This window comes from Nicotiana tomentosiformis, chromosome 12 (genome assembly GCF_000390325.3).
Source record: "Nicotiana tomentosiformis chromosome 12, ASM39032v3, whole genome shotgun sequence".
In the NCBI taxonomy this organism is placed as follows: Eukaryota; Viridiplantae; Streptophyta; class Magnoliopsida; order Solanales; family Solanaceae; genus Nicotiana; species Nicotiana tomentosiformis.
Genome location: NC_090823.1, coordinates 125,227,055 through 125,243,786, shown reverse-complemented (window position 1 = coordinate 125,243,786; position 16,732 = coordinate 125,227,055). Strand labels below are relative to the sequence as shown.

The following is a 16,732-nucleotide window of genomic DNA, read 5'->3' as shown; positions in this document are numbered from 1 at the left end:
TCATTTCATAGGTTGAAATTGTGTTTTGGTTGTTTTGTTCATTTCTTCACAAGGAGTTGAGGATTTTGGCGATCTTGTTTTCTTTTGGTGCATTCATTCAGCATTGCGAAAGAAGAATTGCATAAAGTACTAAAATTTAAGAGCTTTATTATGAGATTTCTCTTGACTTGATTTATCATTTCATTTGTTCATCAATATGTTGTATTTTAGATAGGAAGAGAAATGTCGAAATTATCTATACCATATAAATCTAAAAAATAAAAGATCCAATATATATTGTTTGATTCTAATGATTTAAGAACACAATTCATGCATGTTAACCAATGTATTATTAATGATATACATCATCTAACAAGCTGAAACAGATTTTAAACTTTCATACATGTCTATATTCATGACTAAATTTCTACATAAAGAAAGGTGAACAAAGATTCCATGTTCGACATAGTTGCTTCTTGTTATTTAATTCATACAAGAGGGCAATTATGACTTTTCATGCTACCTTAAAAGCTTCCTTATCCTCTGCAATTGATACACCTCTTCAGTCTTCTACATGTTACTCACAATATTTCTGAAATGTTTCATAAATTTTATTTTCTTGGGTACAAGTCCTGTAACTTCACTTTACTCATGATTCAGATACCTCTTTGAAGTAGAAAAATAATTAAAAAGGTTTAAACTGTCTAGTATTTATTCAGATAATATAAAGTTATATACTCCTATAATTTTTATTAGTTACGTAATAATGAAATCACATCCTGTTTAACTTTTTTCGTCTTATATGTTCAAAAATTATCTTAGATTTAATATAAACATCATTTCTTTAAAATTAAACATTACTTCCAACATGAAAGGATTGGAGTCTCGGCAAATATATATATATATATATATTTATTTATTTATTTATTTAATCTTTCATGTTTGGAATATCACTTGAAACACAAATTAAGAAATAGGTCTAATGAAAAGTAAACGCCTTATTTAACCTGTTTTTTTTCTTTCTATTTCTAATGAGGAAGTATGTAAAAGCATAAAGTACATTAATTCGGCTAACATGTAAAATTAGAGACGTGCGAAACAACATTGCAACAATTAATCTGGAGATGAAAATTGATTTTTAAAAGTTGATAGTGTTTGGACATGCATTTTATTTGAAAAGAATTTGAAATTTTGAGAGTATAAAACTTAAAAAGCTACTCTAAAGTTATTTTTGGGAGTTAAAGATCATCTTTTCAAATCTGCCAAAAAATGGTTAAAATCTAAAAATAAATAGATATTTAAAAACAAAATTTGAAAAAAAGCTCCCAAATTTTATGGCCGAACGAAAGCTGAGTGTTTAAACTTTAAAGGATAAAACATCTGTCGGATTGTCGGAATAACCATCCACATTATCCCATTCATCTATAAACTGCACTAACTTTTCGATCTAGTATGAATTTCCACAAACTACGAATCCACCCGTGTTTTTAAATCTAGTTGCAGTCTTTCCAACTCTTTTGCACCTACAGCACTGAAAGCAATCTGCTAATTGATAATAATTAGTACAAAAAAAGAATTCAAGTAATAGATAGCTGATAAAAACGAAAAATTAGAATGAAAGGTGACTATCAGCAGAATAGACTCCATAAATGAGATGTTGAGGAAATCCAATATCAAAACAATAACCTATCTTCTTACATGGGATTTCTTTCACGCTTAGATAAGGAGGTGATCAGAGATTTTAGGTCCTCGTTGAACTGGAAACGTGACCTTGAGAATGTATATCCATGGCTCCTCAGATAGCCATGAGATCACCATACTGGCGCATCAAAATGATGGAACCTGCAAAGAGTGCTGAAGCTCGAAGCAGTTTCTGCAAAGAGGCATGCAAAAACAAAAGTTAAATAGGACGTGAGACTAAATTGCTACCCTTTTGTTTCGGACAAGTACAAAAATGATACTATCATCTGCTTAAATTTTTAAACAAGCGTGATAAAAATTGGAAGTTGAGATACATTGAACATCGGACATACCACCAAGAACCTGCAAAGCGACTTATTATGAACAATAAAACTGCTTTCATCCACCCATATTTTTGAGGGGCGTGGGGGAGAAGCTGTTTACGAATAGCTAATTGACACGTCTACAATTCATTTTCTCAAGACAACTTTTCTTTTAAATGGTTATGATGAGAATTGAGAAGAATACGAGTAGGTAATCAGGCTTCATGTGTTGCAGTTGATTTCACAAAGGTATAAACATACAAATATATCAACTTAACTACGATAACAACGAAGAGAGTCTGCCTCACACTAATGACAAATCAAAGAAGAATCTGTCATGAGAATGAGGTCTAAGCTAGCATCACCGTTTAACAACCACTAATTTCTGGGAGCCGCTAATAGAAAATTGAAAGAACAAGTTAAAGAGGGCAGAAAGGGCTAAACAAAAAAGGAGATACAGAGAATAGGAGAATACACAAAAATATCAGTCTGAAGCCAATGAACAAGTTAAAGAAAATCTTTTTATTATAGATAAGCAGGCATGCTACTCCATATTTTAGGTTTTACATTCTATTCATTGAAAAGCATCGATTCAATATGTTTCTTATGTATCCCATAAAACATTGACTAGCAAAATCACAATGTATATAACAGCTGAAAACAAAATCAGATTAAAGAGTCAAGATAATGGTAAATTAAGTATTAGTCATTATCGAATACACGGTATCAAACAAGAATGAGATGATATTTGACAAAGAAATTACACATTCAATATAGTGAGCATGGGTTGAATACATAGTATCAAACACGAATGAGATGATCATTTTACAAAGAAAGCACACGTTTAATATGGTTAGCGTGGGTGGTTTTAGTTTTGGGCTTAAAACATTAAATCCACTCCAGCACCATATTTATGGGTAGGGGCGACAAGGGGGCGGGTCGGGTCGGATATGAGCAAGTCGAAAACGGGTAATTCAAAAAACGGATAAATTATCCGGCCCGACCCGTATTTTAGACGGATAAAAACGGGTTATCCGGTGGATAATATGGATATCCATATTATCCATGTCTTCTTGAATATGATCACTTGTGGGAGAATTCTTAGTCTTCCAAACTTGAGGAACCCCCAATTTGAGGCTTTACAAATGTAAAAGTTAAACACATTAGTTATCCATTGGTTACCCATTTGGTTAACCATTTTCTAAGTGGATAATATAGTTCTTATCCATATTCGACCCGTTTTTAAAAAGTTCATTATCCAACCCATTTTTTAATGGATAATATGGATGGATAACTGTTTTCTTTTAACCATTTTGCCACCTCTATTTATGGGTCTCAATCTAAAGTCTTAAGTCCAACCAATAGAGTTTTTTTTTTTGCATCGGGTGGCAGGGTAGATTTTGGAAACTCAGGCTCACTGTCAGTTTAAACGTCAGGCTACACAACCCAGCATATAGGCTAGTTAAGGGCATCTTTATCAGATGAATCTCACCAACTGAACCTTATTGTTTCTACATCTGCACCAACACAATCCCGAGTAGACCAACGTACATTATCATCTTTGATCAAGAGGGAAGATCACCTATGCTGAAACTATGAACAGGGCTCAAATAAAAAAGAATGAACAGGGCCCAAATTAAAAAAAAAACAGTGCACAAATCAAAATTAGTTGAGAAATGTTTTCCACGAGAACATATCATTTTTTTTCTGACCCACATTTAAAATAAACGAACAGGGCCCAAATCAAAATTAGTTGAGAAATGCTTTTCACAATAACAATCTCTTTTTGTTCAGACCCACATCCCAAAAGAAAAAGAAAATTTATGGTCTCATAAAAGCTTAAAGCACATGTAGACCAAAAAATGTGACAACAAACAAGCATACATAATTTGTTGTTGAATCACACAAAATATATTTTTGCTGGAATTTTCTCTTACTAAAGAATAGAGCTGAAGAAATCAAAGGGATTTGCAATGTTATCCCCTCAACAACTGCTGATTAGGAACACATCGACATGATCATACACAAAACAGAATCCAAAGAAAATATGCAAGATTCTAGTAAACAACTAGAGCTATTTTTGTTAAACAATATAACCTGTATCCTTTCGCCCCTTTCCCCTCCTCCAAAACAACAAGGTTAGTACCCAAACACGTCCACGAAAAGTTGCATTGTTGACCAAAGCTTTGCACACAAAACATTATGATCATGTTGTTAATGTAAGTGATAGGCTTCCAAAAGTTCCAATCTTCCTCCCCCCCCCCCCCCCCCCAAAAAAAAAAAAAAAAAACATATCCTTCCTCTGTTTCTTCGTTCATACTTGAAATATAAGTTTCAATACATAATCTTCTTATATTACCTCAAAAACAGACCCCAGGGCAAAGTTCAATGGCAATCTCTCTTGAGAATATAGTAACATCATTAGCTTTTTATTATAAATTTATAACTAAGCAATCCCTAGGTTCATAACTGGGAGGAGTATAGGCCCGCCCTCCATCCTGCTCCCACTTAAATATGAGAAATTGCAGGCAGTGGTGGAGCCACATAGCTCCAAGGGGTGTCAATTATGTTTTATGTATATATACTATGTATTGAATCCCCTTGACTTCTTCGTGTATTAATCTTTTTAAAATTTTGACTCCCCTTCGAGAAAATCATGTCTCTGCTACTGACTGCAGGGTTCAAACTCGTAAAATACATAATCCTCACAGCTGACCCAAAGCCCTAGGGGTTTTACCTTCTCATTAACTTGTGAACCCAATTAATTTTATTAAAATTTATCAATCAATCAACTACATCTCAATTGAAAACTAGTTGAAGTCGGCTATATAAATCCTCTGAATCCATTTTGCTTCATTCAATCCACTTCATTTAAAGTACTAAATAAGTTGTATTTTAATCAAATTAGGGACAGATCAAAAAATACAATCCCCTATTATTTCTAAGAAACAAGAGGAAAAGGAGTTACCATGTTGAGATTCCACTTTTCCTCATCATGAACCTGAGAATTCCAGAAAGCTTTGACTTTGTCGAACGATATCACTGAATCCGCCATTGAATTGAAGATGGTACAAGTGAGAGCCGCGATTTTGAGAAATACAGTGTACTCGGATTTAGTTTTTTTTATTTGTTTTAAGGGTTTAGGGTTTAAAACTTTAAAGCCAGTATATTATGGAGGTTACCTAACAAGGGTATTCTAGTAAATTTACCCTATTCATTATAGTAAATTTCTTTTTTGCTTTGCGATTTTTAGAAGTGGTTTATTGGCTTTATGTGTTCTGGGTCGTTTGGTAGGGTGCATAAGAATAATGTTGAATAAAGTATATTAGTAATGCTGGTATTATTTATGATTGCATTATGACATATTTTTTATTCATTGTTTGATTTGACTTATTAAAGCAATGCACACTTTCTAAAAGAATTGTTTGTTTGCAAAAATACCCTCTCATCACTTTATCTTTTTAAAAGAAACATATGTTGAGGAATGTTTTTATATAAAAAAAATATTTTAGAAAAATTATTTGATTTGTCTACCTATATTGTAGTATAGAACTGAATATTTATCTATAAAAAAAGAAAATATGCTAAGTATTTATTTATCTACTTGGGATATAATTCCTCCCCCCCCCCCCCTCTCCCCCACTTTCTTGGATTACTAGGCAAAGTAAGTTTGAATTAAGAAAATAAAAGGGAAATGAGTTGATTACAAGTGCATTCCAGTACGTAGTAGTAGAGTGCAGATTTATAAATTTATAATGAAGAAATTGGTGAAGTATAAATATAAATACCGGGAGCAATTTCAGCATCAAACTTTACATCAAACTTGCATTAATATAATAGTATATTTTAATCAAGATATTTTGAAGGGTGATTTTGTCTTTAACTAAGCTAATACTTGCATTAAAACCCATTGCATTGTTAATTCCATGGTTTCCTATGCATTAGTTATGCATAGGATAATAACAAATATGGTGTATAACTAATGCTTGCATAACTAATGCATAGGTTCAAAAAATATATATAACAAAGTATTATTAATACACAAAACTAATACATACATTATTTTATTTAATGCATCCTACCTAACGACCCCAAAGGGAGTTGTTGGGATAATGAATTAGAACAACATAGAAACTTTATTGCATATAGACATCAAGAAATTGCGAATTATGCTGTTTAAATTCAAATATTTCTTTTGGTAAATTCTTTTGTTCACAAGTATAATGATGCGTTAATTTTTTTTATATATAGAAAATGTCCAGGGAAACTCGCAGTCGCTACTCGTTGGGTGCACACTGGTTAATCTGTTCATGTTTGTATACGGTCAAAATAAATTTCGGCCTTCGCACGTCCGATCGAATTTGAATGATGATCTATCGAAGTGAGATCCCGAAGATGGAACAAACTAACCTCGAACCCCCGGGGGGAGGGGCGATTCGTGTCGAGTTCGACATGGTTATCAAGCTTGAATCCAAATCGAACCATGATGCAGAGTAGATCTATCATGTTTATAAACCAGAGACCAACCAACATTGACCTCGAATCAATTCGAGAGCTCGAGTCGGAATCAAGCTCAAACCAAAATCGAGGGCTCTAAGCAAGATCGAGCTCGCAGACAAAAGCCGTTGCAATCTCACTAGAGAAAATCTTGGCAGAAATTGTGGAAAAGCTTACTTATCATGGGTCTCCCACTGAATGTTTATTTTATTATGCTTAGAGCAAAATCCCTCCACTATAAAAGGGCATGGTTACCATTTATGTAAGAAAAAGTTTTTGAGGCTTACATTATAATAAAAACACTATATTCTCCCATAGTAAAGAATTATCCTTTCAGGTTTCTTAAATTGGTTCTACTTGTTGAGTCCTAATATTCATTTTCTTTACAACTTTATCTACTTCACATTCTTTGCAATCCATATTTATATTTCTATTTATCCTTACGATTTGTATTAAGTTACGCAACATATCCTTGGAACTACGTATAAATTCAACTCTATTCATTTTTCGGATAAATAATATTGCAATAACTCGCAAACCACACAAAAAATATAAATTGCACTAGGCAAGCTACCCAACCAACTCAGTCAACTATTGAGGCAATGGTTTTCCAGTGCAATGATGCGTTAACTTAATCTGATATTATCACAAGTATAATGATGTGTTAAGTTAATCTAATTTTAGAAAGTTCTAAGGACTAAAGGACAATATGTTCGGTTTTTTGGGTATTTTATGAAAAAATGTGAATCTCTAATTTAACATAGAGTAAGTTTGGATTCTCATTGTCATTGAAAGAGAAAAAATATTTGGTTGAAGTTAAAAAAAGGAAAACTTTGAGATGGCAGTTGGAAAATAGTTTGTGATTGTGTTTAGATATGAAATCCACTTGAAAAAAAAATTAAAGCAGCGATTGACACATGATAATTTTTAATATTAGTAGTAGAAAATCAAATTCATTTCATTTTATTTAGATATTAGCCAAAATTCGGTCAAGTGCTGAACTTTTACCTTCTTCGAAGCCATTTACTAGAAAATACTTCAATATTATGCATAAATTTTTAATTAATATTTTTTTTTTTGTGTTTTTTGTAGAAAGAATCAAATAATTAGTTAGCATATTTGCAATTGTAGTGGAGAAATTAAACGGAATTGTCAGAGAAATTGTTACGGAATTGACAACTCGCTTGAAATATACGAAAGAAATTGACGAATTCATTCTGTCAAAAGATTTCCGTCAATTTTTATTGATTCGATGAAATTCGGACTTAATCCCATTTGGTCTCTCCATCTTGTAAACAATGTGTCAAAGTTAATTTCTTACTCCTCCGTTCACTTTTACCCGGCACGTTTTGACTTTTCACGCCCCTTAAGAAATAATAAATGAAGTGTATAATTTATCATGATTCTCATATTAATTGATGCATCTTTTATTGGATTTGAAAAAATAATTTGAAATGAGTAATAAATATTGTGGGTATAACAGGAAAAAAAAATTGTCTTCTCTTGATATGCGTAAAGTGACAAGTAAAAATAAAAATCTAATTTTAATATATTTGCCAAGGAAAAGTGAACGGAGGGAGTATTAATTAGAGCAGTATTTCTTGGATGGGATTTAAGTCCTACTGCAATACTGCCGGTTCAAGCAAAAGGGTCCATTGCTAGTATTTGTTATGGCCATTTCTAGCTTTCATTAATGCGCAGAAAACTATAAAAACTCATTGAATTATAGTTGTCATTGTTTCATATCTCTCAACAAAGAAACAGACAATCTTGTAGTTGGACAGATCTGCCATGTATGACAACAAACTAATTTTAAACGCGCAATAATAATATAGCCCTCTTTGATTAACGAGTTTGAATAATGTGCATTAACAATGTATGAATTTTTATACTATCAAATTAAGTTGACTTACGATAATGAGTAATTATTATTCATAGCAAGTCTAATATGATAATTCGAAAAAACAAAAGTGAGAACATGTTAGATTGCACTAACTTTTATGCTATAGTTATAGGTGCATATAACTAAATCAGTGATGGGTGTAACTTACCTACACTTACAGTGTAAAACTTTTATACACACCACCACGACAAATGCTGTACACTTTAGTGGCAAAGGAAAGAGAGTAACCCTAGCATTTTATCTACTTTGTTTTAGTACTAATGCCGCAGGCTTTAGCGAACGCGACTCACCTAGCGTGAACGCGAAGAACAAACGACCTCCAGCCCAACTCATTCATCGCGAACGCAAGACTCCCCTAGCAAACGCAATGAACACTAGACACCAGCAGAAATCAGCCATCACAAACATGCTCCGAGAGGTCCAAGACTTACCTGAGCCATCCAGGATCCGGTCCAATTATGCCAACAAGTCCATAAATACTACCGGACATATCTAAGGCTTCCAAATACAAATGGAATCATTACATCTAAGAATCAAAGATCAAACCACAAGTTGAACTTCTCTTAAGTTCAAGAACTTCTGGTCCTCCAACCAAGCGTCTGATTCACGCTGTCATTGAATTTATTATCCTCTTCTATCACGCTGTATTTACAAAAATTTATGTCTTTCGGATCGAATCGGTTGCTTGTGGCCCATCATATAAAATTAATTGCTTTGACCTTGACAATTATTTTTTAGGTTAAACAAATTTGTAAATGCGCATTTACACCTTCCACGCAATAGAAGCATCTGCATTATGGGTGTTTTTGTGCAATTTCAACTTATTACAGTTTAGTTGCAAAGTAATTAATGCCTGCCACTTATTTCATAGATTAGGGCTAGTTTATGTACCCAGCATCTGGTAGCTAGAGCACTGAGATGTATTACCATTGCAAATAACGTAAGCATGCTTTATCCTCATCTATAGTCTTTAACTTTGTGTTTACTGCCTTCTATTCTTTACCTTAGTAGTTGTTACAAGATGGAAGATTTTCAGCACCATCGTACCATCATCTATAGCAAGCTTCATTGGTTTTCCCTCTACAAAATAAAGCTTTGAATTCTAATCTTCAAGACCATTCTTACATTCTTCAAGTACTAAGTTTACCACTGATAAGTTTGAAGATGTCCTTCAAACATAACAGATCGTCTCAGTCCTGAAGCTAAACACTTCGTGCAAAATAAGTTTACGAATAACATAACCAAATGGCATTTGCACCCAATCTTGTAACTTCTTTCAATTAGTGCACGCCTTCAACTTTAGCATCATGAGATAAGCAGAACCGAGGCAAATAACACAGCCTCACAGATTCATCAAATTAATGATTCGATCAATCAAATGCAAATTTTAAACAACAAAAGCTAAATATCCTTATGAAAACAAGGTACCTTTGACATCATTGATAACATCATGATTTATTCAATTGATCCACTAGTCGAGCATGGAGAATGTTTAGAAACCAGATAATACACATTAGAAATAATCTGGATCACCAAGTACTGTAAAAGAGCTCCTTTGCTGACCTCTCCTAGCCATCCTGCAAGTAAAACCAACACTTGAACATCAATGTTCTTACTCAGAGTGTTGTCAATCACAATTTAATACAACAATGCCTCAACAGCAACATCTTTGGGTTTGCCATAAATTCTCCTCTCTTTTTTTTTGATGAAGTGGGTTCGCCATAAATCTTCACTGCCGTTACGCCCCATATGGACCCGTTTCTTTCCAATTATCAATAACTTGAGGTTCTCTAATACTAAGGTTCTCTACATTTGCTATTGGTTTACACAGCCAAAACAATTTAGGGAACATGGTAAAATATGCCACTGAACCATACGTAATGGTCTAGATATGCTATCCATCAATAGTTGCAGTTAATTACTATAAAAATTAATTAATTTCTAATTAATCTGATTAGTATCCACAATAGCCACATGGCTTAATATTAATCTGATTAGTACCATCAATGGTTTCCCTTTCCACCACCCGCCTTCGCCTCCGCCTCCGCCTCCGCCTCCGCCTCCTCTTCTTCTCCACCTTGAAACAAAAGTGCTAAGAATCTGCAGCAGTTGGCGAAAAGAAATAGAACCCAGATCAAATAAGGACTAACTAATCCAAAAGCAACGTCCTCAACAACTAAGGATTATTCCTTTTACTGTCCCTTGTGATTTCTATTTTAATCCAAAAAGAGTCTTTAGTTTTCCCTCAGAGGTTAGAATCCCCCATTCAAGCATTTATCTGAGTATATTGAAGCAATTACTAATATTTTTCAAACTCTCTCTACTCAGGAAATCGAGCTTAATGAAACTCCTCTTCCTTCAATAAAGGAAACCTAAAAAGGTCCATTCTTGTGATACCCAAAATCGTCCTTGGTCAAGAAGGAAATGGGTTGAGTCTAACTCGGTGATAACTTAGAGGTGAAGAGATGTCCAGGTTGTTTTTCATGTGACTTGGGTTCCAGCCGGAGAAGGGACCAGCAAGAGGAGTGGAAATGCTTCAGGTATTTGATGGCTAACAGTGGTGGCGGTAGCAGAGAAAGGTTGAGAGGTGACGACGGTAGTGCTGGTGGCGGAGCAGGTGGTGCGGTAGTAGTTTAATGGACTCAAATTCTTCTAAAAGAGCAAATGGGTTCATAGATCTTAACATGCGAGCACTGATGGAAGATGGTGATTTTAGCCAACCAGATGTTTCTGTAGTTTCAGATTTAAATTTTTATCACCAACTCATCAAGAAAGGCAATGCCTTTGAAGAACTAAAACATGGAGAGATAAAATGGGGGTTGTTCAATATTTATTCCAAAAAACTCTGAAGAGTTTCCCAGTGAAATTGTCAGGTACAATGGGAGTTTTTGAATTTGTAACTGTTGATGCATATCCAGCAGCGTTATGTTGGTGGTGAAATGGTGAAGCAGCACTGTCGAAAAACTCCCACTGAGCGCCTCCAACTTCCTTCCTTTCTTTAATTTTAAGCTACATGTTGGACACGTGGACTAATTAGAGATAAATTACTTATTAGTTATCAGCCGTCAGTAAGGGCATATATGTGCCAATTTTTTAACAGCGAGGGTATGATTGACCCCAATTACTGAAGGATGGCATATATAGATCATTTCTCATGGTTTAGGGGCATATTTGACCCTTTTCCCAAAAAATTAAAGAACTAACAAACACTGGACCTAAGAGTACTAACATGACTAAACCTTAATGGTACATTTTTCGCTAGATTTGCATGAATTCCCACAAATTATAGGTCTTTTGAGGAAAAGTTATTTCCATTTGATTTTAGGTCTCCCTGAGCCCTTTTAATAATTCCTATTATCATGGTTCTACACCTGTAAACTAGTAGATAAGTTCCTAATGTTTCAGGTAAAATCTAGGAGGAGTAATCATTAACAAAATAAACTAAAGGAGTACTTTGTCTGTCGTACAACAGTTAGCACTTAGTACTATCCTCATACCAATTTAATGGGCAGAAGGAAGGTAAGTACAAGCATTTCCAGGCATGAACGGGTAACAGTCAGACTGCGCGCTCTTCTTTGCCCATATTCCGTCCATGGCAGGTCACAATATAAATTGATAAAGATGTTCATATCAGTGTTTTAAAAGGTGTTTTCGGGGTAAGGCGCACCAAAAAACGCCCTGAGGCGATGGTGTGAGGCGAAAGTCTCAAGAGTACGCCCAGCAATTCGAGGCGTACGCCCGGGCATTTGAGGCGCATTTTTTAGTGAGGCGTAAGTCCCAAATGCTTTTTCAAATTAAAACAAAATTTGTTGAATAAGTCCTTCATATAATACCAAAATTCTCAAAAGTCAGCTTGGTAATTACTCAAAAGTTTTAAAAAGAAACTGAAATGTATTAAATTTAAAAGTCAAGACCTTTTTTATTGATTGAAGGCCTAATTCATGGTCTTTCCCAATTCTTTATCTTGTCGGCTAGTCTGCTAATATCTCCCAAAAATAATGAATATTCAATTTTTTTACAAATACAAAAGAGAACTCCATTCTCCTTCTTAGCAACAAGTTCAAATTGCAGGTTAGTCATCCTTTTTGTTCCTCCATGTAGAAAACTTTATTATTTTAGACTCAAGTTACTTGTGCTTATAAGTAGCATATAATAGATTGTTTTGACGAGTTTTTTGTGGGGATGGAGCACATCTCTACATATATATATATACCAAAGTGAGAGGGGGAAGGTCAGACTAGATAGTAATAAAACAAAATAACCATCTGAAGGAAAACATACTCTCTTCACCTAAACCAAAAAACCATCCTCCATCCATAACTTCCTTTGTAAAATATTTCCCCATGTATGCTTTAGTATTTTCTATCTCAAACCTGTAAAATAAATAAAGCTTTATGCTTTAGTGTGCAAGTTTTTATTTTCAAGTCCAGTAAACTCTTTCAGGTTTACCGAAAGGGAAATCTCTCTCCTGTAAACACGTAAGTTACTATTTTTATAAATTACGTTTCTGTTTATTACCCCGAATTATTTATAGCTTTATATTATGTCTTATGTATTTAATTTCTTAGTTGCTAGTTTGTAAATAACTAAAAAAATACTCTAAGTATAAGGTTATCTTTCCAACTTCTTAATAACTCTGATGGATACACCTATAAATTCTTAGGAGAGACCGGTTAAGATGAGCCCAAAATATTGCCAGAAAGGCGTTAAAATGTGCAAATATATTTAACTGCGGCCAGGGTGAGGTTAAAGAAAGAGGTGTTAAGAAAAGATCTATATTTTTTAAAAGTTGGAGAGAAGAGATGAACAGAGTAATAAATAAATAAATAATAATAATAATAATAATGGAGATAACCTTATGTTGTAAAATCATACTAGGCACTCTCTCTCTCTTGATCTGTAAACTTGTATTGTTAATATTTTATCAAAATTATGAACTGTCGTTACCCCATTTTTATAAACTCTTTTTTTTTTGTAATTTTTTACTCTGTTCATCTCTTCTCTCCAACATTTTAAAGATATAGATTTTTTCTTAACACCTCTTTCTTTGACCTCACCCTGACCGCAGTTAAATATATTTGCCCATTTTAACGCCTTTCTGGCAATATTTCGGGCTCATCTTAACAGGTCTCTCCTAGGAATTTATAGGTTAATCCATCAAAGTTATTAAGAAGTTGAAAAGATAACCATATACTTAGAGTATTTTTTAGTTATTTAGAAACTAGCAACTAAGAAATTAAATACATAAGACATACTATAAAGCTATAAATAATTCGGGGTAATAAACAAAGACATAATTTATAAAACAATAACTTACATGTTTACAGGAGAGAGATTTCCCTTTCGGTAAACCCGAAAGAATTTACTGGACTTGAAAATAAAAACTTGCACACTAAAGCATAAAGCTTTATTTATTTTACAGGTTTGAGATAGAAAATACTAAAGCATACATAGGAAAATATTTTACAAAGGAAGTTATGGATGGAGGATGGTTTTTTGGTTTAGGTGAAGAGAATGGTGAAGAGAGTATGTTTTCCTTCAAATGGTTGTTGTATATATATATATATATATTCACATATTTATAGTTTTCTTCAATTTTTATGCAATTTTACCTGTTTATAAATATTTACTGTAATTATATTATTTTATAAAATATTAAAAATTAATACCAATGGCGCTTATACCCTGTGCCTCGGGACTTACGCCTCGCTGAGGCATATGTAAAACGCCTTGCCTTACGCTCACACCATTTAAAACACTGGTTCATATATTTTCACAATACCAGTGGTTTAGAATCTTCAATGTGGGAATGATGAAAGTATCTCGCTAGTGCATCAGAGCAAAAACCAATCAAGCTCTAGAGGAATAGACACATCTGTACTACAGAAAAAGATACAAGCGTTTTTTTTTTGGGTTACAGGACACCAAAATAAAGAAGTTGGTTTCAACTGTTAGAATACAGTAAACTGCAGCATGATCCTCCAGTCTGTATAGTGGGAGCTTGTATCTAAAAGAAACAAAAACCAAAATAGAACAGATTGAACTCAAAAAAATTCAGGTATAATTTTGTGACAGATAACTGCAAAAAGTTTCACAAACGCCCGCAGTGTCGAGTTGACCTTCTTGTGAGAATTCATAATTCAAGATTCGTTGGGAGGGATTCATGATACCACAAATAGAGACTAAAGCAAGTGGTAGAGTCAAAGCTCGTATCAGAGAGTGTGCATTGACTTATTATAATCCTACGACCACTCCTACAGCACGCCTTGTATGATGCTCAAGGCTCTCGGTTTAGTAGCAGCTGAGCTCAAACAATGGATGTAGCAAGCCCTTGCTGGTCTAATTAGGAGAATTACCATAAGCTATCAGATCAAAAAGAAAAAAAACTGACTTTATCAATGAAAAACGAAAAGAGAACTAGGGATTCATTTGATATTCTCATTTGTTTATATTATGAAGAGACGGGTTAGACTAATACTCAAGCAGATGCATCACATGTCTAATAAGTAAACCTCTTATAATCCAAACCGAACAAGCATTACCACAAAGAAGTAACATATAAATTTTCAAATAAAAAAAATAGCGGCTGAATACATATACGGCCCCTTAAACTTGCCCGAATTTTTCATTTAGACACTTAACCTAGGGGTTGTACTTATTGAACACCTGAACTTGAGCCAAATTGTACCTATTAGACACCTCACTGGACAATCTTCCAAAAAATGAAGTGCCTGACTTTCAAACACTATGACATGGAAAAAGAAGTGAATAAGTACGCGACACAGTGGAAAATTATGCTGCCATCTATATTTGAGAGCCTTTGTCTATGTACTTTCAAGGTTTTGCATTTCTTAAGCACAAAGAAGAGAGAAAAACAAAAGCACCCCGCTAATGTTTTTCACAAAACTAGCGAAAAAGTACTTCAACTCACGTGAAAAGAATGTAAGATGAAAAAATTTTGTTAAAGAAAATTGTTTCACGCGCTCACATTTGGTGTTTCACACACATTGTGCCATGTAAGCAATGTGTGTCTAATAGGTATTATTTGGCTCGGGTTTAGGTGTTCAATAGATACAATTCTTAATTCGCGTGTCTAAATGAAAACTCGGGGCAAGTTTAAGGGGCCGCATATGTATTCAGCCAAAAATAACTTTAACTTTCTCAATCACAATAATTCTAAAACATAAGCCTTAATTTTGCTCCTCCTAAAGCCATAATAGCAACAAAAGTGAAGAATCTCCAGCAAAAGCTACAATCATATCTTAAATTTACAACTCACCAAAAAGTCATTTGGAAGTAGAGGCGCCGTCCTGAAGGACGTCATCATAAGGATCGCGGCGGCCGGGGACTTGGCTGATCTGTGGGTCCCAGAAGTTCTGAGCATTGTGCCGATCAAATGTCCAGAAACCATAAGGACGCAGCGGATAACTCCACATCTCTCTAGTCTTGCTGCACCTCTCCTTTGTTGCGTACACGTGTTCCCGAAACTTGCGATCTCTCTCCTTCGGGTCCTCCATTAATCTCAATATCAAGTTCTCCGCAAATTCCATTATGAATCCCATTTTTAACCTGAGAATTATACCAGCAAAAACAAAATTTATGTCCAATTAATTCCAAAGAGGAAAAAGAAAACCCTAGACAATTCAACTTAGAAATCTGAGATTCGTAACTCCATTTTAGGGAATCGAATTTTAGTACAAGTAAAATACGTGGAAGATATGAACTTACCTTTGCTGGTCGTTGATTGAGAGGATTCGCGAATGTGATTTGGAAATGATTGCTGCTGCCTGCTGCCTGCTGCCTGCTGCAGTCAATCGGAGCAAAGGACAAAAGCTGTATCGGGTTAATGGGCTATTCTATTTGGACTCCCCTAACAATCACGAAAAAAATGGTGTATGGCCGCAATAAATAAATAAATAAATAAATAAATAAATATATATATTTATTATTTTTTTTTTATTATATACAAAAATTATGCAAGTTTTATACACTTTTCGGCTATTAAATATAAATAATTTTTGGCACGGGCTAAAAGTGATAATACCCCAACAATCACCAAGGTCAAAGACATAGATAGTCATTCTCAGAGATGTTATTTAGAGATTAACTAGTATTTATTTTCTCCTAAAATTTTAAACTAAAAATCTTAACTTCAGAACAATTCAGAACTTTTTTGTCACAAAAATTTGAACTGAAAAATTAAAATTTAAGACGCACTGGCTAATTCTTAAATAGCAGCCCTTTAGAGTGGCTATCGGGTGTCATTTCTACCAATCAACAACCAATTTGTTTCGGATTTTTTTTACTTTTAGCCTTTGCCAGAAACTATGTATATCGATTAGCTGAAAAA

General features: G+C 34.0%; 1 protein-coding gene and 1 non-coding gene across 4 annotated transcripts in view; both read right to left on the bottom strand.

Annotated features, from left to right (window-relative positions):
• Positions 1 to 1,252: 1,252 nt before the first annotated feature.
• Positions 1,253 to 16,732, bottom strand: part of LOC104118157 (mitochondrial import receptor subunit TOM5 homolog) — an 86,635-nt gene continuing 71,155 nt past the window's right edge. Inside the window, exons 1-3 of one of the 3 annotated variants that reach the window (XR_691209.4) lie at positions 4,951 to 5,114; positions 1,678 to 1,852; positions 1,253 to 1,521 (exon numbers count right to left, since the gene is read on the bottom strand). Coding sequence is in view for 2 of the 3 variants with exons in the window: in XM_070192026.1 (XP_070048127.1) it covers positions 1,775 to 1,852; positions 4,951 to 5,037 (165 nt within the window). In the remaining variant the exon portion in view is untranslated. Of the gene's footprint in view, positions 1,522 to 1,588; positions 1,853 to 4,950; positions 5,115 to 16,732 lie in introns of those variants that run through there. The other 2 variants (XM_070192026.1, XM_009629351.4) reach the window with 2 other exon arrangements.
• Positions 9,696 to 16,279, bottom strand: LOC104118171 (uncharacterized). Its single transcript, XR_001973590.3, has 3 exons — positions 16,111 to 16,279; positions 15,662 to 15,951; positions 9,696 to 9,959 (listed from the first exon to the last, which is right to left on the bottom strand). It is a non-coding gene; the product is annotated as an uncharacterized protein (transcript).